Source organism: Panthera onca, chromosome D4 (genome assembly GCF_046562875.1).
Source record: "Panthera onca isolate mPanOnc1 chromosome D4, mPanOnc1 haplotype 2, whole genome shotgun sequence".
Classification (NCBI taxonomy): domain Eukaryota; kingdom Metazoa; phylum Chordata; class Mammalia; order Carnivora; family Felidae; genus Panthera; species Panthera onca.
Genome location: NC_138351.1, coordinates 91,181,485 through 91,206,356, shown reverse-complemented (window position 1 = coordinate 91,206,356; position 24,872 = coordinate 91,181,485). Strand labels below are relative to the sequence as shown.

The window sequence follows — 24,872 nt, the reverse complement described above, 5'->3', positions numbered from 1 at the left end:
TGGCTTCCCTGGAGAGATAATAGGACTCCTCGATCTGTTAAAGTCAACTATAAATTAGTTGACCACAAATGGTAGCTCGCTCTACACTCCCCTCCGTATCTTCCTTTTTCACTTGGCAATATATCATGGAAATGACTCCACATCAATTCACACAGCGCTTCCTCATTTTTTGGAACAGACGCCCACTATTCCACTGTAAGGTTGGCCCATGATTTATTTCACTGACCCTCTTTGAGGGATACTTAGGTTGTTTCCAACCTTTTGCAAATAACAGCGTAGCAATGAATCACTGCTGTGTGTCGTTTCTCACACACGGGCTGGAGGTCGGTAAGAGATTGCTGGGTCAAAGGGCACGTGCACCTGTGATTTTGTGGGACGTCACCAAATGGTTCCCCATCAGGGCCTGTGCCCTTTGTAATCTGTCTCCGAGTGAGGCCAGGAGGCTGTGTCCGGGTCACGGGGCACTCCCCAGCACCCGCCTGCCAGGGTTCCCTAGACCTGGAGGCTGCTTCATCTTGAGGGGCTGCGGGGACCCCCCCCCCCCCCTTGGACAACCTCACCTCCCTCAGCCTCAGGCCGGCATCACCTTCTCCCTGCAGAAGCCAGGGGGCGCTGTTTCCCCTGGATCGCAAATCCAGTCCCTCCCCGCCAGCCGCCTCAGTACCTGGAGTGGCTCCCTATTGACGGAGCGTCTGGGGGTCCAGCTCCCCCTGGCTCTCCTGCCTCCTTCCAACCACACACATTTTGCCCACCCCAACCCCCCAATTCCTGGCCCCCGTCCCCGGGGCCTCCTTGCCTTTGCTCTCCCTTCCCCTTCAGCTGGGGGTGACCTCTGAGAAGGGGTGTCTGCCTCACACTTTGAAAAGCCCCCCACGTGCGGTACCCCAGCCTGACTGTTAGGGGCTGGGTCTCCTTGGCCAGTTTCACGGGCAGACAGACACCTAATCGGGTGAGGACCAACGGAGGAACACCTCAGCAAGTGAAGGGGGACCACCCCGAGCCTGGCCAGTCTAGGGGGTCAGGGACCCTGAGAAGCAGGGAGGGATGACCCATGCGGTCACATACATACAGGGAGGAAGGAAGAAGGTAGGGAGCGAGGAGAGCAGGGCAAGAAAGGGCGAGGGGGTGCAGGGAGGTGAAGGGGGAGACACAACAGCCAGGCTTGCGCGTCCCAGGAGAGAGCAGCCGAATCAGGACGCCCCTCAATTCCGTGGGCAGGGCTTGCCTTCAGCTTAGAAAGACGGGGAAGAGGTTCTTTAAAGTTCTACTTTGGACAAGCCTGTGCCTCGGTGCCACTGCCGGGAGGGATATGTGGCCCCGTTAGGCTATCTACGCGCGAAGGGCTTAGCGTGGACAAAGGGTGCCATTTGGCTGATCAGATCAGCTGGTGGGTTGAGAGGGTTCTTCTGTCTTCCCCAAGGGTGGAGATGCTGCCCTCCAGGTGCAGCCCTGGGCTGGGTCCCCCGTATCCTCTCGTTGACATGGGGGCGGGAGGGATAGGTCCACAGCCCACACAGGCTCAGGTTGAGGGGCAAAGGATTAGGAAGTGTCCCTTCACCCCCAGCCTTACCTGTCTCAAGCTTTGAGCACTCACCGTGCATCAGCCCCTTTGGGGGGGGGGGTGGTGGAAGGCCAGGCCCATTAATTTGTTTGCCCACCCATCCACCCACCCACTGAAAGTATTTCTTTGCTGAGTGCTGGGACGCTATGAGACCTGCATAGACTGTGCTCGGTCAGTGGCACAAGCAGCTATTTACTGACAGTTGTGATCGGCATCCAGATGGGGCCGTTGCTGGGTGTCTGTAACTGGGAGGGAGGTCTCTTACAGGGTACAATGGGGGTAGAATGAAGAAAGCGCGAGTCTGGTGAAGAACTGAGGGGACCCCCTCCCAGGCAGCGGGAACAGCGCTCCAGGAGGCCCAGAGGCAGGCAAAGCCAGTCTGGCAGAAAGAGGAGAAGGACGTGGGGATTCCGGTGCTGCTCCCTGCTCAGTACTCAGCTGCTGACCCCCAAGAGAAGCTGGTCTCCCCGCAGCTTCTCCCACAGCCCCGCAGCTCCCTCCCTGCTCCAGCCCAGAGCAGGGCCCCCTTGCTCTGTTGGCCCGCCTGGAGGGGCCTCTCCACGGACTGCGGACTGCGAGCCATTTGGGGCCGGGCTCTGGTTCCCGAGCCTCTGTTCAGCAAATACCAAGGCCACCCTGCAACCACCAGCTTTGTTTCTGGCGTTAAAATATACGTAACGGGGTCCCTGGGTGGCTCAGTCGGTTGAGTGTCCAACTTCGGCTCAGGTCATGATCTCACGGTCTGTGGGTTCGAGCCCTGTGTCGGGCTCTGTGCTGATGGCTCGGAGCCTGGAGCCTGCTTCGGATTCTGTGTCTCCCTTTCGCTGCTCCTCCCCTGCTCATGCTCTGGCTCTTCCTGTCTCTCACAACTCAATAAGCGTTTAAAAAAAAAATAAAATAAATAGGCAGAGGGCCCTGGGGATCAGGCCTGCACCTGGAAAGCTCTCCGTGTCACAGATGCCCACTAGCCGGCCTCGCCGTCCCCTGACAAATGACCTCCGCAAACTTCCCCAGATAAAGCGGGGGAGGTAGCCAGACGCTTGGATAGCTGGACACTTGGCCCTGTGTGGCAAGCACCGTGTGAGCACTTGTCCCCGAGTCATTCCTATTCCAACCAGATGCTGATCCCCCAGCCGTGGAAACAGAGACCCGAGACTGGCTGGGGCCACTCGTGCTGGACGTGTGCCCACAGACTCCCCGGGACAGCTCTGCCAGTGAATTTTATTATCGTTCTCATTTTACAGACAAGCAATGGGCCCAGAGCCGAGAAGGGACTTGCCTTGGGTGACAGAGCCCTGCACAAGGCCTAACTGCAAACCCATTGTCTAGCCCGCTGTCTGTGCTGGTGGAGGGAGGCCGGGTGGCCTCACTTTCCCCAGCCTCCTCCCCACGTCCAGAGGTCTCTGGATATGGAGTTGAGGCCCCAGGGAGGCCCCGGTCTGGCCCGACTCCAGCCTGGAGAGCCAGGACTGCCCCTGAAGAGGTCTCCAAGGCTGACGTGGCCGAGCCGACTTTGGCCTTGCCCTGCCCTCCCCAGAGGAGGCTCCGGGCCTGTCAATGGCAACCCAGCTGCCCTAGGCTCCCGTGAGGCCTGGTGCCTCCATTTCCTCAGCACAGCTGGGCCCTGCATGTAGCATGTTTTGCAGGCCGCACTGGCAGAGGGCCACCCGGGGTGGAGGGCATTTGTGGGTACCCTCCCAGTGAACTTTCTGAGAAAGCCCCCGCCCTTCTCTTTCTCCCTTCCAGGCGAGGGGCGTGATGGCAACACCAGTCGTGGGTGCTTCCTCTTTGTCCGGGGCCAGGGGCCCTGGGCCCTGCAGGGCCACCCAGCGACCTGTCTCTCTCATCCACACTTCCTCGAGGCCGAGGCCGGGTCTCTGCCCCCGGCACCTGCAGCAGCCGCTGCTGCTTTAGAAGGTTTATCTACCCGAGGGGCTTTGAGGGCGGGAGCGGGGGACCCTTATCTCCCTGCCAGGGGCCTGCCCTACGGTTGGGGCTTTGTAATCTGACATTGTGATTTTTTTCACCCTTGTTTTCCCCCCAGGGAGGGAAGATTTGCTGAATCATCTGGGGGAGGTGGTTGGAGGGGGCTTGGGGGCGAGACAGCTGGAGGGCAGTGATAAGTCTGAGGCTGAGCTGAGGGGCGCTGGGGAGCCGGCCAGGAGGAAACCCCGAACCCTGACGGTTTCCAGCTAAGATTGTTGGCTTCTGCAGAGTGCCTTGGGGACACTCAGCTCTGGAAGCCTGAATCTCCCTCCCAATGGAGTCCAGAGGGGGACTGGGCCGCGGGGGGGCACTCTGTGAGCCACTGGGGACTGGATGTCAGGGACCACGAGTGCCAACGGTGAGGCAGGGCGAATGTGGCTGGGCACTGAGCCCCCACAGGACGGCTCCCGGGACCCTCTAAGTCACCCTGGCTTTACGCATTGGCCTCTGGCGGCCCAAGGGGGACACTGGGTGGCCCCCAGGCCCCCAGCAGGTTGAGAGTGTCGCTAGGGGCCAACCTGAGGCCTTTGTCTCCCCAGGTCTTTTGTACTACTGTTTCCTTGGCTTGGGGCAGCTCTTTTCACTTTTGACAGATCAAATTCCTTTTGTCTCTCCCACGTCTGCTTCCTCCAAGAAGACTTCTCTGGCCCCAGGGCTGGGCTTGGTGGCCCCTCAGCCTCTTACCGTCCCCTAGATGTCTTTTCTCCTGCCCCACCAGGACCCAGCCCGGAGTGGACACCCTACAAATGCTTGTGGAACGGAGTCTTGGGGTTCGCTCCTCAGGACCCTGAGGGTTGCTCTCTATTGGGACTGAAACTCTGAGACCTGCAGTGGGGAGGAGATCCCCCGAGGGTGTGGGCGGGCCCCTGGCCCCTCTCTCTGCCTTGCACAGCCTACCGGTGGCAGGGAGAGGTGGCCCCAGCCTGGGCCTACCTGGTCCCTCCACCTTGTCCCTCACTCTTCCTGCAGGGAGGGGCCGATCTTCAGGTGCCCACAGAGGCTGGCAGTCTAGTGGAGACAGATGTGCCACCAGCATTGATGCTGGGCCATAGACAGAGACAGGGGTCCTGCTGGATGCAGAGGGAGGGTGTGGAGCAGAGGCCAGGCTGGATGTGCTGGAACTTCCCCAGAATGCTCTCTGCTCCCTGATTTCTGATTCCCCTCAGAGTCTGGTGGGCAACCGCAGGCCGGGGCAGAGGGGTGATTGACGCCCCTGAGTCAGTGGCCACATCCCCCGCTGCTCCCAAAAGGGGCTTCTGGGGCAGGAAGAGCTGCCCACGGTGGTCGCCTCCCTCCCTTCCTGCTGCCCAACTGAGCTCAGAGATAAGTCCTCGCCGGGCCGAGGGAGGCCCGGGGGCTCAGGCCTTCCCCAGAAATCATGTCAGGGTTCACTCGTGTGGAGGAAGGAGCCTGAGGGCCACGATAACCCCTTTATTTTTAAGAGATCTGGGAGGAAGTCCCAAGTCACCCTTTGCAGAAATAGCTCTGAGCTTCGCTCTGGTGTCTGTGGCTCCAGCTGTCCTCGGGGGGGGCCCCGCGAGCCCAGGTCAGCCCGCCATGCGACGGCTGGGAGGACGCCGGGCCCCGGGTGCCAGCCTGGAAGCCCGGGCTCCAAAGTCAGAGCCTTCAGCAAGGACAACAACTGTATTTGTGCACAGCGGCGGCTCAGGGCTGAGAGGGGTCCCCGAGGGCTGGCCCCGGTGATGGCCAGGGTGCCAGCACGTCGCTTCGCCTCTCCGGCCTCGTCTCTGTTTGCTCCCCAGGAACTCAGGGATGATGACGCCTCCCTCGAAGGGTTCGTCTCAGTAAGTGTGAGACACTCACGGCAGAGGCCTAAGTCGCAGGAACGTGTCAGGAACCACTTCCCAGGCCTCCTCCGTCTGAAGCCGCGCCCCGCGTGCGGACGCTCGCCCTGCGCCCGTGCACACCGCAGGCCCCCCAAGCTGCCGGGTACCACCCCCAGCTCTCTATCCCGGCATTCAAGAGTTGATGACGTGACATCCAGGACCCTGGAGCCTGCAGACGGGATCTAGAGATTTCTAAAGACCACAGGTGTCGTTGTTACAGACAAGAGAAACAGAGGCCCAGAGGGCAGTGCCTGAAAGGTACCTGGCCAAGCAGGGGCCAGACCGATGCCCCAGCCTCCTGACTCTGTCTGGGGCTCTCTCCTTCCCCACTTCCCTCTTGAGGGAAGGGCCCTGTCAATGAGGCCCACCCTGGCCACCCGGGGAACCGGCGACCCCCATGTCGACACCCCTCCCCTTCTCCCTGTTCTGTTTCTCCTCTGCGTCCCCACTGAGGGCGGGCCTTGTGTCAGCTTCCCCACCGGCCTAGATGGTGCCTGGCCTGTGGCCTGTGCCTCTGGAAGGTCACGGGCCTGGGCTGTCATGTGGGCTCTTGGGAGCACAGCTGTCCGCTCTTTCCTTTCATGGAAAACGCAGAAAGAAAAAGTCTAGAAAAGGGAATGTTTAAATCTACTGTGATGCCACGCCCGCCCCCCAATTATAGCCCTGTGGACCTCGGGGTCTCCCTGGTCCCCGACAGGTGCTTTCACAGCCGAAGTCAGTCTGTCTGCGCCCCTGTGCCGTGGCCCGGAGCAGCACCAGCTGGGGAGCGACTTCCCCTTAGTGGCCATGAGCGTTTCTTCCCTCCCAACATGGCGGGGGGGGGGGGGGGTCACCAGGCCTTGGCCTCTCATCCCTCCCATCCCCCAGTCCTGGTCCCCCTGCCCCTCATCTGCACTCACTGAGACCCCGTTTCCTCATTCGCGAGAGGCAGGGATGATGAGGCATTTGAATCCTGAGTGGTGGTTCCAGGGGGGTGACCGGTCCCCAGGCTGGGCGTTCGGGGGGCTAGACTGAGTCTGACTCTCACTCTCAAGAATGGTGGAGAAATACCACCCCCAGTTCCCTCACGTGTTCGGGGGTGAAGAACCTTCCAGAAAAGGAGACTTTTTCTTGAGGCCTTGCAGAAGGGCCGCCGGCAGCATCCGTGACGAGGGAGAAGTGGGGTTGTCCAGCCTGCACGAGGCTAATTCCTAACTGTGTTTGCTGGCATAGCTGGGATGTCGAGGGCCCCCCGCCCCCAAGTCACCTCGGGGGCCCTCTCCCTCCCTGGCTCTTGTCGTTGGGGTGAAATGGTTGCAAGTCTCTTTCTCCCTCCGTCCCGCTCTGCTTCTCCCGCTCCCTGGGCCACCGGGCCTTTGATAACACTTGGAAGGCGCTATCGGCTGGGAGCGCACTCCTGCCCAGGCCCGCTGGCCTGTTCCGAGCCGACGGTTGGCAGCCGGCACCGAGTGATAAACTTATCAGGCTAAACCTGAGCCCCGGCCGCTCGGCACATGCCCCTGCCTCAGATTTCCCTCCTCCTGCTTTCCTGCAGCTGGTCCCCAGCGTCGGAACCCCCGGGGCCCGCCTGGCTCCCGGCTGGGGCCCATTCAGAGCTGGACGCCAGGGAGGCGCGTGGGAGCGTCCGGCCCATCGCCAAGGCCAAGAGGAAGCGCTGCGCGTCCAGGGTCCGCCCCACCACTCCCAAGCCAGGGGCCTCCCCTTAGGGGTCCCACCCCGCCTGCCACAGGGGAGCCTCAACTCGAGACCTTGGGGGGGGCCGGGACGCAAAGGACTGGACCCTTTGCTGTGCCTGCTGGGAGGGGGCTCCCAGGGCTGCGGAGCCGGGGGCCGGCCCTCCCACACTCGTAAAGGAGAAAAGGACCTGTCCGGCGACGGGGAGCCCGCAGGGTGGGCAGCAGGGTGGGGGGCAGAGGTGCAACAAGGCAAACCTCAAAGCAGGGAAATGATGTTTGAGCGATGGAAGCGCCTTTCTTAACGCCAGCGATAACGTTATCACGTGCACCCACTGCCGAGAAATGAAACACACACGCTGAAAAATACAGGGAGAAAATATTCACAGCTCCCTTTGCTCAGCAAGAGCGGCTGTCGATAACGCCGTCCCCTATCCTCCCCAGCTTCCTTCCGTGCATGTGAGGGACAAAATGGAATCGGAGGGCGCATACTGATTTTTAAACCGCTCTCTCACTTCAGGGATCATGACCGGCTTCCTGCGTCGGCACCTCTATTCCGCAAAATCGATCTCCTCCTCAAGGTTTTTCAGCTGGAAAAGTCCGCACACACAACCAGTCCAAGTCTCCTTGCTTTTAGAGACAGCGCCGAGAGGGCGGGCGGTCCAGCCGTCCTTCCCAGCCCCCAGAAAGAGCTGTCACCGGTGGTGGGGGCGGATTTTCTTCAGCTCCGTGTCTTTGAGGATCCGCAGGTGCACGCTGTGCTGTTTTCACGGAACCGGCAGGCTATGCTAGAACAGGCTTTCCATTCCGCCGCAGCCCCGAGGACGCTTCTGGTCAGGCCTCGCGGGGCACGTGGGGGCTCCTTCTAGTGGCCGTACGACGTCCATCGTCTGGATGCCCCACTGCTCACTCAGCCCATCTCCTCTCGCCGGAGATTAGGACACTGCGATTAATCCGACTAAGGAAACTTCACCTTGTTTTTCTTTTCTGTCACCAGTGGGCTTCAGAAGATGCTCTGGGAGCTAATCTGTGTGACCATCCACAACTAATTTTTTTTTTCATTTTTTAAAGCTTATTTATTTATTTTGAGAGAGAGAGCAGGGGCAGGGCAGAGGGGGGGGGGGGGAGAGAGAGAATCCCAAGCAGGCTCTGGGCTGTCAGCATGGAGCCCGACGTGGGGCTCGAACCCAGGAAACCTTGTGAGACCAAACCAAGAGTTGGACGCTTAACCGAATGAGCCCCCCCGGGCACCCCCACAACCATTCCTTTAACATAAACTCCTGGGGGGGAAATGGAAGGTCCTGGGGCGAGCACACTTGGCTGACAGCTTTAATGCACTTGAGCCAGGTTTCAGGCTGAGAGACGGTTCCCCGGGAGGGAAGTGGGTGTTCCAGGCAGAGGTGTGGGCAAAGGCTCGTGTGCAAGGCGTCAAGAATTCTCTAAAGGCCTTTTTGGGGGAAAGACCTTGCTGCTTGTCTAGAATTCCAGGAAGGTGGCTTGGAATGACCTGGCTATTCTTCTGTGTGTCCTTCCCTCCTTCTCGGGGAGCCCTCTCCTCCCTGACCAGCCTGGGCATCAGCACCCCACTGATGAGGTCCCCAGGCCACACCAGACACCCACTGGATCATCTTATTTTTTTTTAATTTTTAATGTTTATTGATTTTTGAGAGAGAGAGAGAGAGAGAGAGTGCAAGCAGGTGAAGGGGCAGAGAGAGAAAGAGACACAGAATCGGAAGCAGGCTCCAGGCTCCGAGCTGTCAGCACGGAACCCGATGCGGGGCTTGAACCCACAAACCGCAAGATCATGACCTGAGCCGAAGTCGGATGCTTAACCGACTGAGCCATGCAGGCGCCCCCCACCAAATCCTCTTTCTAAAGCTCAGCTGAGCTGTCTTGAGCTCCTGCCCTGGTCTCCTGAGCAGTCAAGGTCTCCCGTGCCTTTAGAAGATTCTTGTGGGTCTTGGGTCCCTTACACTGTCCCTAGCCCACACCAGGCTCTGTCCTACTGCTGGTGACCAGCTGGCTTCATATGCCTCTGGCCAGCCCAGATCTTCTTTCTCTGATCCTGTCTCCTCAATTCCCTGCCCACTCCTTTCCCTTTATTGGTCCTGCCCGTTCCCTCTGGGGTAGTGTGTGCCCACACTGAGTGGGAGCCCATCTAGGGCGGCGAAGGCTAGGTCATGATGGTGAGGGGCTGGGGGTTGATTCTTGAGGGGCTGGAGGGAAGTACCTTTTGTTTCTTGGGAACGTTCGGAATAGGTCCTATTCTTCTAGATCCTTCCACTTTCTCCACTGCCCCAGCACCCTGCCTCCTCACCTCGGCCCATCTGTTCCTTCCAGGCCAGTGCACTTCACCCTGGGTGGGGGCAGGTGGGGACCAAGTCAGCCACACAAGAATTCTGGGCTGACCCCGGGAGACACATTTCCATCCTTATCAGTAATTTCCATGGAGGGCTCCGTTGGGCATCTCCCAGTTTGTCCTTCTGGGGCCCTGGTCCCAGGGCTGGCAGGGCCTGGCTGCCGTGTGGGACGTGGCCACGTCCACGGGAACTGCCCAGCATAGGGGGCTAGATGTGGCCTGAATCGCTAACACGACATTTTGTCCGAAAATTAATCCTGGTGTTGCATTCTGTTCCCTAACGTGGCTGGTTTGTTTCAAAATTAAAATATTTTAATATCGTTGGGGCGCCTGGGGGGCTCCGTCGGTTAAGCGTCCGACTTCGGCTCGGGTGGCGATCTCGAGGTTCGTGGGTTCGAGCCCCGCGTCGGGCTCTGTGCTGACGGCTCGGAGCCTGGAGCCTGCTTCGGAGTCTGTGTCTTCCTCTCTCTCTGTTCCTCCCCCACCTGTGCTCTCTCTGTCTCTCAAAAATAAATAACCATTTAAAAAATTAAAAAAAGTAAAAAAAATAAACTATGCTAACACTAATGTTGTTACTTACTGTCGAGTAGATCGGTGCTCTGTGTGGAGTTGCTGAGGGCGTCCTGAAGTGTCCTGTGCCCCCGGCCACGCCCACCCACCTTTCAGCAGCCGGGCCAGGGCAGCGGTCACCAAATAACTTCAGACGCCACGATGTGCACCGCATCCTACGTAAACAGAGCCCCCTAGGGTTGTGTAATCAATCCCACGGCCCCGGGGGCCACTAGGCTGGATTTTCTGCGCCATCGCGGCTAATAGATACCGTGACTTGGGCCTTGGCCTCCCCTCTCTGGGCTCCTGTCCCCGTATGTGGCAAAGGGAAGCCGCGGGCGGTCTTCACAGGGCTGGACAGTGTCCTCCAGTTCACACGCTGTGACTCAGGCGTGGAAATGTCCGAGCGGGTAGGCGGCAGAAGAGGATGGCAGGTGGAGGATGGGCCCGGGGGCGCCCCTGCAGGCACAGGCGGTGAGGGTGCTGCCCCCCTGCGCCGGCTGAGCGGCCCCCAGCCCAGTGCGAGGAGCGCAGCCCGGGTCCTGAAGGAGACAGGACTTCGACGGGGAGCTTACGGCGGGCAAAGTGCTGGTTCCTGAGCCTTCTCCGGGGAACGCGGCCCTGCCTGCGACAGCCCTGGGCTTGCGCGAAGGTCCGGACTTTGGAAGGGGCAGCGGCATGGCTCTTAGGCTCAGCGCATCTGCGGAGCAGCCCCCAACCCCCCAACGACCCCCAGGCCCCTCCACACGGGGCTGAATCTCTCTCCCCTGGGACAGGAAGCAAGTTTCACCTGCCCGCACTGGCCCCCTTTCTCAGCAACGTGCAAACGGGGTTCCGGCCTCCACTGTCCCCCAGCCCCCACACCACGGGGGGCTCGGTGGAAGTGAGCTCTGGAACCCCCGCGGATGAAGAAACGTGTGTGTCTGTCTGTCGTCGAGCCCGGCATCTCTTTCTCACCCCGCCCTGCTGCAGAAGTGGCCAAATTCCTAATATTGGTGTGGCTTTGTTTAGCAAACAAAGAACATGCAAAGCAGCTCCCCATCCGTGCATGTGTGTGTGTGTGTGTGTCTGTGTGTGTGTCCCCAGCACCCTCCCTGGCCCCTGACACGGATCCATTCCAGGCCTGGCCCCCATGTGTGGCTTTGGGCATGCCCATCTGCCTCTGTGGGCCCCTCTGTGTCCATGGACCGGAGGAGAGGAGGAAGCAGGTGGTCTCCAAGACTTTGTTGGGAAACCCCACAAACTGGGAGCCTGATGGGGAGGCCAGACGACCCTCCCATGCAAATCTCAACCCCTTACCTCTGCTTCATACACCTGTCAGGGCACTTCTGGCTACGGTAAACAGAAAACGCCTCTGGAATGAAGTGTGGAGGGGTCCTGTCTGGCCAGACCCAGAGCCTAGGAGGAGGGATTGCCATCCTCCAGGAGGCCTCAGGACCCCACAGGTTCAAGCAAATGGGAGGTCTGGGGGAAGCCTCTGCCGGCTTCATTGGGAGGAAGGGTCAACAGAGACTTGAAGAACGCTGCCATCTTGCCCCTGAATCGGATTGGAATCCCAGCTCTGCACTTGCCTGCTGTGTAGGATAATGACACCGCCTTTGCAGAGGGTTGTGCGGGTTAGACTCGCTGTGTGAAAACCCTGGGCCCCACTCGGTACCTGGAGGAGACTCATTCCGAAGTGTCCCCTTGCTGTGGGCCAGGCATGGGCTTGGTGCTGAGGGCTGGAGCCAAGAGAATACCTTCTGGCAGAGGGGAAAGTGACCCACATATAACCATTGCAGGTTCAGTGGGTCCTGAGCTGGGAAGCCCAAAGAGCTCAGCCTTCAGAGGTGGGAGAGCTCCTGGCTGGAATAACTAAGGGAGGCTTCATGGAGGAGGCAGCATTTGAGTGGGCCTCAAAGGATGGGCAGGACATGGCCCTGCTCACTGCTGCAAGGCCTCAGAGAATCCTCCCAATGGACAAGGACCCTCTGTCACATTCTACAGCTAGTGAAGGGCCGCGTCAAGCTTCACTGGACCACATCTGCAAAGTCCCTTTTGCCATATAAGGTTCCAGGGATTAGGACGCGGGTGTCATCTTTGGGAGCCATTATTCAGCACACGGCAAGGCGATGACGTCGAGAACCTTGAGATGGAAAGATTATGCCGGATCATCCAGGTGAACCCCATGTGATCACAAGCGTCCTTACAAGAGGGAGGCCAGGCAGAAGAATAACACGGGAGATGGAAACAAGGGTCAGAGAGGCCTGCTTTCGACACGGATGAAGCGGCCGCAAGCTGAGGGCGGCCCCCGGCCTCTCCCCTGGAGGCTCCAGCCCTGGGAACTCCTTGGGTGCAGCCCCGTAAGAGTCATTTGGGGCTCCTGACCTCCAGGACCGCACAAGGATAACTCGTATTGTTTTAAGCCACTAACTTCATGGTAATTCGTTAACAGCAGCCAGAAAACAGATACCTGCTCGCACGGCATTAGCCTCCCCCTTCCCCGGCAACCTTGCCCCAAGGGTCTCTTACACTTTATTCCAGCGCTCACCAGTTTGGTCTGAGCACACGTCCCCCAACCTGTCGGCCAGCAACTCCACAGCTTTCTGTGTGTGTGTTTTGTTTTGTTAGCTTTTAATTTTTTTTTTTTAGTAATTTCCACACCCAACGTGGTGCTCGAACTCACAACCCCGAGATCAAGACGCACATCCTGTTCGGACTGAGCCAGACAGGCGCCCCAGCCTTCTCTGCCATCCCTTCCCAAAGCCAGCTCGCACCCACTAGGCACTTGTTAGACGCGGGTCAAATGTAAATAAATCTGTGTCTTTATTTGGATTTACAGCAGCTGAGAGGGACAGGCTTTTGATGGCGGTAACTGCTGTTTTCTCCAGCCCCATGGCCTCAAAGCAGAACTGGAACCCCCATGGCCAGCTGAGTGCCAGCAGCACTGCCTGAAGCAGAGGGGTGTCGGGCCTCCCACTGGGGCAGGAGACGGCTCTGGCCATCCGTGGCAGCCAGAAAGAGGCCCGCTGAAAACCAGATCTCAGCACAAAGGGCAGCGGGCAGGGGGAAGATTTCTCTGTGGATCCCAGTTCCGGTCTATTCTCGGCCTCCCCCTGTCCACAGGGGGCTACGCTGGCCTTCTGGGCTCTGCCCTGGGGAAGGCGCCCAAGCTCTTAGATCTCTAGACAACTTCAGCTCAGAAAAGACCCGACCCAGTCCCCACCCTTTGCAGCAGAAACACGTCGGTCCAGAGAGGGAAAGCCACTTGCTCGAGGTCACACAGCAATTTCGTGAGTCTCAAAACAGGCTGCAAGATTCCCGTCCGGTGCTGACTCCAAGGGACTGGCGGGGGGGGGGGGGGGGGGGGGGGGGAAGTGTGGGTGCACGAGGCCGGCCTCCCTCTGGGTCTCGGGACCTCAGGGCGGGCTGGCCCGGAGCCGGGGGCAGGTGCAGCCTCACTTGAGATTGTGCTGGCTCTCCCGGTGCCGCCGCAGGTCTACCTTGCGCTGAAAGCCTTTGGTGCACAGCTCACAGCTGAAGGGCTTGAAGCCAGTGTGCTTCCGGCTGTGGGTGATGAGGTTGGAGCTCTGGCTGAAGGCCTTCCCGCACACCTGGCATTTGTGTGGCTTCTCACCTGCGGGGCAGCAAGGACGGGGTCAAGGGCCTTGGTGCCAGGCCACCCCCCACCCCCACCCCCCGGCCCCGGTGCCCTGCATTTGCTCTCCGAACTTCACCGTGTTATCTCACGGCCCGCCTATGTTCACTTTCGAAAGGAGCTAGAAAAGGGAGACAGGAGGGGCCCCCCGGGCGGCTCAGTGGGTTAAGCTTCCGACTTGGGCTCAGGCCACGGTGTGGCAGTTTGTGAGTTCGAGCCCCGCATCGGGCTCCGTGCTGTCTCCCTCTCTGTCTCTGCCCCTACCTTGCTCGTGTGCTCTCTCTCTCTCTCTCAAAAATAAATAAACATTAAACAAAAAAAAAGAGGGAGACAGGAATACTACAATTCTGTCACCCCCTGCACCCCCGACCAGAATACTGTAACTCTGTCACCCCCTACGCCCCCTGACATCAGGCAGGGACTGGGTCCATCCTGTGTGTCAACGTGCCCAGCGCCTGGTGCAAAAGAGGCACTCGCTTAGCAGCCAGGGAGCGAATGACTGGAGGAATGAAGGGATGAAAGGCAAAGTCGCCTGCCCTTCTCACTTCTACCCAGAGAGCACACGTTTGCTGTTTCTTTCCTGGTGTTTTTCCCAGGCGCTAAATGTGTGCTTAAAGAGCACTGTGCAGCCAGCCCTCCGCGAGGAGGGGAGCGCCCCCTCACTGTGTAACTTGACCCCCCTCGGCTGAACCGGGGGGGGGACCTTTCAACAGAGGAGGGTGGGGGCACCCAGAGGCTGCGCCTGGGCAGGGGCGGGCTTGGCGGGGGAACCCGGGGCGCCTCACCGGTGTGGATGTAGGTGTGCTTCTTCATGTCCGACTTCTGGTGGAAACGCTTCCCGCAGAACTGGCAGGGGTAGGGCCGCGTGTCCGAGTGGATGAGCAGGTGCGTGGACAGGGTGGACGAGCGCTTGAAGGCTTTGCCGCACATCCGGCACTCGAAGCTGCGCTCCTGCCGGAGGAAACGAGGCCCCGGGGGGTCAGGCGCAGGCGGGGCCTCGAGACCCGGGACTGCCACGCTGGGTGCAGGACCGGGCCCTGCCGGGATCCCCTGAGGAACAGGACACTCGTTGGGGTGGCCTCGAGAACGGGGCCTGGAGGAGAGGACCCAGAGACCCCCATTTCTGCATTTCCAACGGGGGCCGAGACATGGGGCCCGAGTGGCCTCCTGTGGGTTTTTCCCTGGAAACTTTACAGTATCCCATGCAAAATAAGCCTCGACATGCGTTTGTTGACTGACTGAGAGACCGACTGATCCGGGGCACCGTCGTGGACTGTGGTTAAGGGTCTGTATTATTGGGGCCCAATTCTGGCTTCTGCCCCTTATAGGCCAACGTGACCTCAGGCAAGTCATTAACCCCCCCCCCCCCCCCCCCGCTGAGACTCAGTTTCCTCATCTGGACATTACAAGAGCAGTCATGACCTCGAAGGGTGGAGAGCTGAGCCCATGTTGCATTCATAAGCTCTCATGCCCATATCCTGCCTTTCCTGCCTCAGCTTCTATTTACTCCGGTGTTAGCAACTCAGGTCATTTCGGGTGCTTTCCCTGGAATGGAATATTCAAGAAGGGCTACGTGGGACAAGACGGACATCGAAGCCTGACCCCAAGATTCTCGAAGTCGAGAGCCTCAAAGCCGAGGACACCTGCACTGATCACCCAGAGGGCAGGATCATTTCTCCGTGTCACAGACATCTCTCTGCCCCCCGAAATCCCACTGGCCCAGGAGCCTCTTCCAACGGCACGTGAGGTTGATTTGGTCCATCAGGGAGTGAAGTTTGTTATAATTGTACATATTATATACAGTTTTGGGAAAACTGTAACATAACTAGCATTTTAGAACAAACATTCTCTATAGAGAACAAATTTTAAAATATGTATCATGTAATCATTTTTAGGAAGAGCAGGTTTGGGAGACCCAGATGGGGGAGGGAAGGGCCCCTGGTATGTGTCACCCTCAGGGGCACGGCGAGAGACCCAGGCACAGCTCCCAGGCTTCCTGGGGGCAGCACAGAGCAGGACGGGGCTGGGGGGGGGGGGTTGCTTGACGAGCTGCCTACCTGGGAGTGGACGTGCGTGTGCTGCTCTAGGCTCACGGCATGGCCGAACGTTTTGCCACAGATGTCGCAGGCGAAGGGCCGGGTCCCGCTGTGGGAGCGTCGGACATGCACTTCGAGCCCGTGTGGGGTGGAGAACACCTGAAGGCAGGGCAGAGCGTGAGGCCACGGCGGGGGGGGGGGGGGGGGTGCTGCGGACGGGGAGCCGGGCCTGGGGTCCCAAGGCCACCTCCACCCCTCCACCTCCGTGCCCAGGCACAGACGGGCATAAAGGAGGGGAAGCACGGGGTTGCCGATTCTGCTGGCTTTTGCTGTGTGTCCTGGGAAGGTCCCTTTCCCTCTCTGTGGCTCGGTTTCCTGTCTCTAAAATGGGGGCTGTGGGAGCATGTAAAAAGTCCCTCCCAGCCCTCTCTAGAGGCCGAATAGTCAGCCCGCTGGTACTGACGTCTACTTACTGTGTGTTCTGGGGCAAGTGATTCAACCTCTCTGAACCTTAGCCTTTCATCCACGTCCCAGGGCTCAGGCGCGTCAAGTGCTTCGCACAGGCCTGGCGCACAGTCAGGGCTCAAACACCATGATGGGGACGAGCATTTTGAAGCCCTGACCCCGCCAAAGGACCCGAGATTCGCAGCACAGGGAACCCCCGGCTGTGGACGCCTGCCCCTGCCAGGGACCTGCAGAGGGGATGCAGAGCAGGGCCCGTGAGCCGCCCCCCCCCGCCGCCCCCCTCCCCAGCTGCTTACCTTGTTGCATTTGATACAGTGGTACGCGTCCATGCCCGGGGAGCAGCGGAGGCTGAAGTCCAAGGGCGGCTCAGTGCTGGGCACCAGAGGGCTCCCATACAGGCTGACGGAGCGCTCCAGGAAGGCAGACTGCATGGTGGAGGGGGCCTGCCGGTAGCTGTGGCCATAGGAGGAGGCCAGGGCATCCCAGGAGAAGCTGGGCTTGTAGAACGGGGGTGAGTCGGAGTCCCTGTCCTGGGATCGGGGCATTACAGCGGGGCCCTCTGTGGAGAGCGGACGCGTGTCTGCACATGTAGGGTGGCGATTCATTTATTTATCATTAGGGCGCCACTCCCACCCCTCCCCGCCTAGCGACCTCACGCTGAGGGTCTGGGTCTGTAACCCAGATATTTACTGTGGGAGCGGGCCTGGGTCCTCACTGTGGCTCCTCATCTTTTCACCCCGGAAACACGCCCTCAGCACCCGCAGAGTGCCCACCTCACCCACTGTACCAGCCCGCCCACCACACAGAAGCTCTCAGCTGGGTATGAGCTCCCCGTCCGAGAGGGGGCCAGGCAGAAGCCGGAGAGCTCAGATCGCATCCGGGTGACCTTGTCGCTCTTTCCTGACTCCAGAGCCCGTCCACCCTTCCTTCCACTTGCACTGGTTGGGGGTGGGGGGGGGGGTGGGGGTTGTGGATGGCCGGGGGTCCCAGCCCGCCTACCTGGCACCAAGGCCGTCCTGGTCAGGCTCTGGTCCAGTTCCAGCTCTGTTTCCCGTTTGAGGTCAGTCCAGGCCAGGCGCTGGTTCGGGAACAGGGTGCTGAGGACGGGATCGTTGCTCAGGACCTGGTCCCTGGCCCCTGTGGGGAGACAAGACCATCAGAGCCACCGGCCACAGCTCTGGGCAGTCCAGAGGGAGCAGGGGGTGGGGTGGGGGACACCCTTCCCAAGATGATGGGGACCCAGAGACCCATTTACTGCTGTCCCCAGCTGCTCATGCGCACGGGCCCTGACCGGGCCCCAGGATGGGGGGAGCAGGGCTGCGGCCAAAGGGGACCCAGAAGGAGAACTCCTGGACCAGGCTTAGTTTTCTGAGCACCTGAGCTCAGCCCTAGATCTTTTCTGACTCTGGTTAGGACCCACATGTCAGCTGCGGAGGGCCAGCTCCAATCCGGAAGCTTCCGTCATCCCAAGGGGCCAGAAGAGACGGGTGCATTCATTCATTCGTTCAACCAACATATGCCGTGCCCCCCCTGCTTGCAGACTTCCCAACACGGGGTGCGGGGGGGGGGGGCAGGGAGCCCCGGGTGGGCACAGCAGGGGAGCTCTGACTCACCAGGGCTAAAGGCAGGAGGCCAGATGGGTTCATCTTCCTGGAGGCGGGGCTGGTGGTAGGTGTGAGCTTTCTTGCTCTTTACCAGGAAGGAGCGTGGCATTGTGAACGCACACCCCACACCTGCACGGAGAGAGGGCGAGGACGGTTGGGAAGGACAAGAGGACAACATTCTCTGTATTTTGGAGCCGCCTCCTGTAGTCAGAACCCACTGTCCTGAGTTGAATAGTGTCCCCCGGAAGCTCATGACTCCTGGGGCGCCTGGGTGGCTCAGTCGGTTGAGCGACCGACTTGGGCTCAGATCATGATCTCACGGTTCGTGGGTTCGAGCCCCGCGTCGGGCTCTGTGCTGACGGCTCGGGGCCTGGAGCCTGCTTCGGATTCTGGGTCTCCCTCTCTCTCTGCCCCTCCCCCACTCATGCTCTGTCTCAGAAATAAATAAACATTAAAAAAAAATTAAAAAAAAAAAAGAAGTTCATGACTCCCCGGAACCTGTGAATGTGACCTCATTTGGAAATAGGGTCTTGGCGGATAAAAAATTTTTTTTTTTCTAATTTTTTTTTTTTTTACATTTATTCATTTTTGAGAGACAGAGAGAGACAGAGCACAAGTGGGGGAGGGGCAGAGAGAGAGGGAGACCCAGAATCCGAAGCAGGCTCCGGGCTCGGAGCCGTCAGCACAGACCCCGACGTGGGGCTCGAACCCACGAATCAGAATCTGGAGATTCCTTCCTCCAGAAGGCAACTGACCTCGTTGAAACCTTGAGGTTGGATCTCCAGACTCCAGAGCCTTGAAAGAATGAATTGAGTGTTGAAGCCACCCGGTTTCTAGTATTTTCCTATGGCAGAAATCCTAACCTTCCCTCCCCTACTGCTCCCTTGCCAGGAAACTAATACACCCACCTTCTAGAAACCCCCAGGGTCAGCCTGCTCCTGTCCACACGCCCTGAGTTGCACTGGGAGCAGAGGAGGAAGGGCAGGGGTGCCTCCCCCGTGGGCCCCGCAGCCAGAAAGCTGAATTTCACCCCTGTGGCGTCTGCATTTGGAGGCCACGGAAAGGGGTGGTCTGAGTGCAGATTTTGGAGTCAGATGCTCATGGGTTAGAATCTCGGCTCATCTGCTGTGTGCTTTGGGCGCAGATGCTTAACCTCTCTGGGCCTACTGCCTTTTCTGTAAGGCATGGCATCCAGGTGCCTAGTGCCAGCCAGGGTCTCTCATGTGCTCAGTGCTTACCACGGAGGGGACGGGGGGCGGGCAGGTTGCATCAGGGCCACCCCAATAGCAAATCCGCATTACCCTGGTGCCGATGCAGCCAGAGCAGGGCCGCCCCTTGTCCATGGCCCCGGCCCGGAGTCCAGGGCCCAGAGAGGGAGGAGCCTTCTCTCTGCATGGGGGTGGAGGGGAGGCTTGGAGTTGCGTGTGGGGCTCAAGGCCAGAGAAGACCACCAGTGCACCCTACTGGGAGGCCGGACGTGGAGAAGGAGGCCAATGTCCGCCAACTGCAGGAACCGAGCAGTGGGCAGCGGCCAGGGGGTTGGGGAAGACACGAGGCCCAAATCAGTAAGGGACCTGTACTTGGCCCCGGGCGGGGGTCGGGGAGCGGCTGAGCCAGAACACCTTGATGCTCCCGGCTTCCCTTGAGGGCTCCTGGGAGACAGAGAGCATCTGGGTGGGGCTCCTTCCTCCTCACCCCCGTGCCATGCCCAGGCAGGGGCGCAGGAAATACTTTGCCAATGCCGTTCCCGGTGGCTCCTCTGCTGCTCCCTTTCCCGGGCACTGGAGCAGGAACCCCCTTCCCCAGGCCAGCAGCCACGGAGGGCTGCAGGGACCATAGGGCCAAGCGCGGGAAAAGGATTATAGCTGCTCCAACAACAGCCAGGGCTGGGTGATAAGGCCAAGGCAAGGAACCGGCTGGGAGGAGGGAGATTAGAGAGAGCAGCTTGGAGCCCTGCCTTTGGAGCAGGCCCAGGGAGGAACCCCTTCCCCCAGAGAGGACCCCGAATGAGGCAGGAGACGGACCCCCCCCCCAGCTGTGCCCAGGCCTGCCTGCCCCTCACCAGAGCCCCCAGGGCATCGGGAGTCTGGAGAGACCCCTCTGCTCCCGGGTCATCCTAGGCCCTGCCCTCCTCGCTGTAGGTCTCAGTGTCCAGATCTGCTAAATGGGGATCGCAACCCACCTTCCTGCGACTGTTGGAGCAGAAAGGACCTCCTTGCAAACAAATGTGCAAAGTGCTTGGCGTGGGGCCTGGGCTGCAGGAGCACAGAGCAGGTGGTGGCATCTCAGCCCATGGGAGAAGAAGCTTCAGGAAGGCAGGCACAGCCCACATCCTGTCCTGGCCTGTCCATTGGTTGCATTCCCAGTACCCCGCCCAAAGCAGGTGCACTCTGAGGACAGGGCTGAGCCCTGGACCGGGACCAGGGACATGCTCCAGGCCCTTCCCTTCTGGGATCTGAAACTTAGAGGTGGGACTTGAAGGCCCTGGGGTCCCGTCCAGCTGTCAGATTTTGGCTTCACAAGGCTTGCCTGGCCTGTTGTCCCCCCCCAGGCTTGTCGGGCAGCCTGCGGTGGCCTTATCTCCCGGGGACAGTCTTCTTCCTCCTGCCCCTCCCCCTCCCCCGCCCGGGCTCCTCACAGCCCCCTTCCTTCCCCTTCTAACTCTTGGCCCCAGGAACCCCCTGGGGAGGCCAGACCCTAGGCAGAGCCAGCGGGGGTCCCCCCCCAACACACACACAGGGGGAGGTGGGGACTGGGTTTTGGTTTGTTTTTTTTTTTGCTTTTTGTTCTGCGGCTGGGGCGGGGGGGAGGCCTCCAAGGGACCATGGTCTCTCCATCAAAAGATGATTTATTATTTTTATATAGTATCTTATTAGGAAGTCAGAACCAAAGGCAGGCATTCAAGCTTCAGTGCTGGAATCCCAGGAGATCCTTCTTGCAGCCAGAATCTGAGGGGCCTTAGCTCGGTTAATTCTGACCTGGGGGCTGAGTTGCTACTGCCCCATTTTACGGAGGAGGAATGGAGGCTTAGAGACTGGCTCATGATCCCCAGCAGATCCCAGGCCGCCCCCCCCAGGCCTTTATGCTCCTGACCGTCAGACCACCGGGCGGGCGCTTACTCTGTGCAGAGGGAACTCCTTCCACACGCTAAGGAAGGCATTTGAAGCTCCCTGGTGTGCACGATGTCACCAAACTGACACCCACTGGGGACAAGGTTGTCTTCCAGGCTCATAGGGGGAAACTGAAGCTGAGAGAGGAAAGTGGCTTGTCCAGGCCCCGTGTTCCTGTTCTGCTGGGACTTGAACTCCTGGCCCAGGGCTCTGCCTGTGGGCATCTGTGGTTCTGCCCGCCTGGAACAGGGAGGGAAGGCTGGTGGGTGGGGCAAGATGGGGGGGGGGGGAATCCAATTCTTTCGATCCCTCTGTTTTTTTTCAGAACCCAGAAGTTCCACGTGGGTTCCTGAAGAGCTTTGAGTGGAGAAGCAGGTGAGAAAGACTTCCTTCAGGAAGCTTTGGTGTTCCCTTGGGCTCAGAGCCTGAGGACCCCATAGAGGTCAACCGGTTAGAACCCAGGACAGCACAAGTGCACGAGCAAGGGGGCCCAGATTGCAGGGTCCCTGGCTGGAGGAAGGCGACCCTCAGGGCCTATTCTGGTGATCCCCTCAGAGTCCCCAGCTTCCTCCCCTTCCCTCCCCAGAAAGTTCTCTCAGCTAAGCCTGGCAGGGAGGCACAGCCAGCCTCATGGCCCAGCCTTTAAGCGCCCGTGGGGGCAAACACACCGCGAGAACTTCCTTTTGGCCCCTGTTAGCTGAGTTTAAAAGAAAAAAAAAAAAAAAAAACAGGAACCAATCACCTATACTGTAGTTAATTAACAACCACACCGTTTTGATTCACTCGACGGTTCTGAGAAAGGGCTCGGAGCAGAGATTGTGAAAGAACCCTAAGATTTCTTCATGAAACAGAGGTCTTGATGGTATCGGCCTCCGGAAAGAGACTTGGTGTTAACATCTCGTCCAAAACCCTCGATCCCGATAGAGGGTGCCCCGACCCCGGGGTCAGAATCTCAGCCCCACACCCCTACTTCCAGGCGGACGCAGAGCCGCAGCCTTGTGATTTCCCCACGACGAGGCACCTCGGGCCTCCCGTGGGGCTGGGTCTGATTTTGTGACTTTGAGCTTGACCACGTCAGCCTCCAACCTGGGGCTTGGTTTTCCTATCTCTCAAAAGGGACCGTTGGACTAAGAGATTTCTAAACTTCCCTTTTGCTCTAAAATCCCATGCACAATTTGTTGACCTTCAACGCGGGACTGACCTACCTTGACTGAGAAACTCATCACCCGGGTTCCCTTTTTGGGAGGGTTGGGTAAGACTCCGTTGTTTCTCAGAGTCAGTGATAGAGGACGCTTCAGACTTCCTTTCTGTTTAAAGACGTGACTCAAGGGGAAACACAAACAAAAATTAAAAACCTTTTTCCAGGTAAGAGTCAGGGGAAATGGGTCCGGGGCGATGTGAGGGGCCCCGCGCGGAGAGCGGTTCATTATTCTTATTTGAAATTTGCAAGCACTTCTCCCGTCTTCCTCTTACGTTGAGACACTGCAATTATCCTGAGTGAACCAACTTCTGAGTTTACACGCAAAAGAACGGAAGGCAGGGACTCAAACAGATGCCTGTCTACCCAAATTGATCGCAGCGCTGTTCGCAATAACCAAAAGATGGAAGGAAACAACCCAACTGTCCATCAGCAGGGGGTGGACAAACAAAATATGGCTGTTTCATACAACAGAACATTATTCAGCCGTATCGAGGAAGGAGGTCCCGACACCTGCCACAACATGATGGGTCTTGGGGGCACGTGTAAGCGAAATAAGACAGTCACGAAAGGACGAATGTCATAGGACTCGGCTTATACGACGTCTCCAGAAAAGTCGGATTCGTAGACACAGAAAGGACAGTTGCAGTTTGAGAAGATGAAGAGAGTCCTTGAGATGGACGGTGGTGATGGTTGCACAACATTGTGAATGCATTTAATGCCACAGAACTGCACACTCAAAAAATGGTGAAAACGGTCACTTTCCTGTGATGTGTATTTTACCACAATGAGAACACAAATGAGCGAACAACACGTTTCCCCAACATCTCTGAACTGGAGCAGCTCCCATCGGTCTGAATGCCTGAGAACAAATGAACAAAAAAACCTCCCTCTAAATTAAGGACGGTGAGGTTTTCTGTTGCTGCCGAAAAGGGTCGAGATCACATGTGATCAGGCTATTTTCCTGGTGGCGATCTGGCCCCAGACACGTCAGGAGTCCTTGTGGTTCTCCAAGAGGACCCCCACCCCACCCACCCTCCTGAAAACCTCGAGAAAATGTTCTGCATTGGTTTTGGCTAACTCCATCCATCAAACGCAACCCAGATGGGGGTCTCTGATGCTTCCCCAGGAACGTTCTGCAGGGAAACCAGCATACCGACCCCCAGATCTTGAGCTGGAAGGCCATCTCACACATCTCCGTACATAAAGGGTCCCCTGTGTACCACCTCCGAGGACGAGAAACTTGCCAGCTCACTAAGACTGAAATCTTCTCCCCGTCCGTTGCTTACGAAGAAATATTAGGAGGCATGAGCCCCGTGGGCAGGTGCAGCTCAATTAGCTCGTACCAGAACCAAGTTCGGAGCCTGCAAATTCATTAGCCCCCTCTAGGCGACTCGTGAAAACTTCAGACTCTCTCAGAAAAATGTACACAAGCAGCTACCCACAGCGATTTTAGGGACCACCTTCCCCCTTAACAAACCCTGTTTTAGAGCGGGGACCTCACCCCAGACGCCCACTCTCAACTAGGGTTTTTCTCCAAAGTTAGGTAGAAAAGACTGAGACGACATGTGTCCTTCTACAGCCCTCTCGTTCCTGGAGGCTGGGGGCCAGGGCAGTGGACAAGGCACTCTCCCTTCTCCCCTCACGAGGCTCTGGATGAGAGGGCACTCACTCTCAAAGTGTCCCAGGAATTGGGGTTCACTCCTGTTTTATAGACAAGGCAAGTTCAGAGGGCTGGGGGGGGGGGGGACACAGCCAGTCTGTGCCCCACGCTCCCCCCCACCCAAGCCAGGCACCTCAAGGAGTGTCGCCCCACGCTCTGGCCAGGTCCCTGGGAGATCCGGGGTGTGGGTATGACCTCGCACACGCAGGTGATCCTTGGCAGACCCGATGGGGTTTTGGAAAGGGTACTTATGCACGGTTGGCAGAGGGCGTAGTTCCCATACGGGCTCTGCCTCCCACTGCCTTCTCCCCGGCCGGGTTCAAACACTGAAAGCTGTGCCCCATGGAAGAGATCTCCGAGCCCACCTTATTCTCCCCATGACTGCAGAAGGGCCCCGGGAACCTGCCTGGAAACAACCTAAGTCACACATGCAAATCTAAAAAGAAAAGGCTGGGATGGAGCCCTCACCTGGCGTCCGGGTCGGTCGCGGGTCTTGGTGGGAACCTCACTCAGCCTCTCTGGGGACCGGCTCCACTCTGTCAACCTCGGACTCTGCTCCAATAGATACTTCTCCTTTTTTTTTTTCCCTTTCCCTCACTCACTCTCTCTCTCTCTGTTTTTTTTTTTTTTTTTTTTCCCTCTTCTGTTCCCCTCCTTGATTTTCAATCTGATTATTTGTGTCAAAATCTGGCGGTGAAGAAGCAGCCAATAGAGAGCGCCCCGGCATTTGCTTATCAAAGCTTCCCGGGCCCGACGGCGCTCCCGCCCGCCAGCCCTCCGCCCTGGGAGCCGCGCTCTGCGCCCCTCCGCGCCCCAGACCTGCTGGAAGAGAAAGGAGCGGCTAAATCATCCCATTAAAAAGAAATTAAAGTGAAAATAAAGTGCTGCCTCGTACACCTGATTTTGTACAAACTCGTCACTTTCCTCCTTCCTTCCTTTGTCTCTGTCTCTCTCCCTCCATCCCAAGCCAGGAGCGCGGGGCTCCAAAGCCACCCCAGACGGCCCCTAGAGAGGCTCCACTCGTCCTTGCAGAGGTGACCTTTGAGAAGAAAGGTCAAATTCACGCTTCCCCGGACTTGACCCCAGCACAGGGGAAGGAGCAGCCCAGGCGCTTGCCCCGCGAGCCAGCCCCTCGGCCACCTGCAGGTTGCACTCTGGGCCCCAGGCCCTGCGCGTGCCGCCAT

At 58.7% G+C, this 24,872-nt stretch overlaps 1 protein-coding gene across 7 annotated transcripts; it reads right to left on the bottom strand.

The window, feature by feature from the left end:
* Positions 1–10,758: 10,758 nt before the first annotated feature.
* Positions 10,759–24,754, bottom strand: GFI1B (growth factor independent 1B transcriptional repressor). Of its 7 annotated transcripts, none has more exons than XM_060608240.3 (8): positions 24,157–24,754; positions 22,033–22,150; positions 17,727–17,846; positions 17,113–17,250; positions 16,410–16,693; positions 15,670–15,807; positions 14,398–14,662; positions 10,759–13,591 (listed from the first exon to the last, which is right to left on the bottom strand). In XM_060608240.3, the coding sequence occupies exons 3-8, from the start codon at positions 17,824–17,826 to the stop codon at positions 13,413–13,415; spliced, it is 1,104 nt and encodes a 367-aa protein (XP_060464223.1). In that variant the 5' UTR covers positions 17,827–17,846; positions 22,033–22,150; positions 24,157–24,754; the 3' UTR covers positions 10,759–13,412. The 7 variants fall into 7 exon arrangements, with proteins under 7 accessions (XP_060464223.1, XP_060464221.1, XP_060464222.1 ...); XM_060608238.3 differs by having other exon boundaries at positions 22,033–22,134; XM_060608239.3 differs by lacking the exons at positions 22,033–22,150; positions 24,157–24,754 and adding an exon at positions 19,900–20,336.
* Positions 24,755–24,872: the final 118 nt, after the last annotated feature.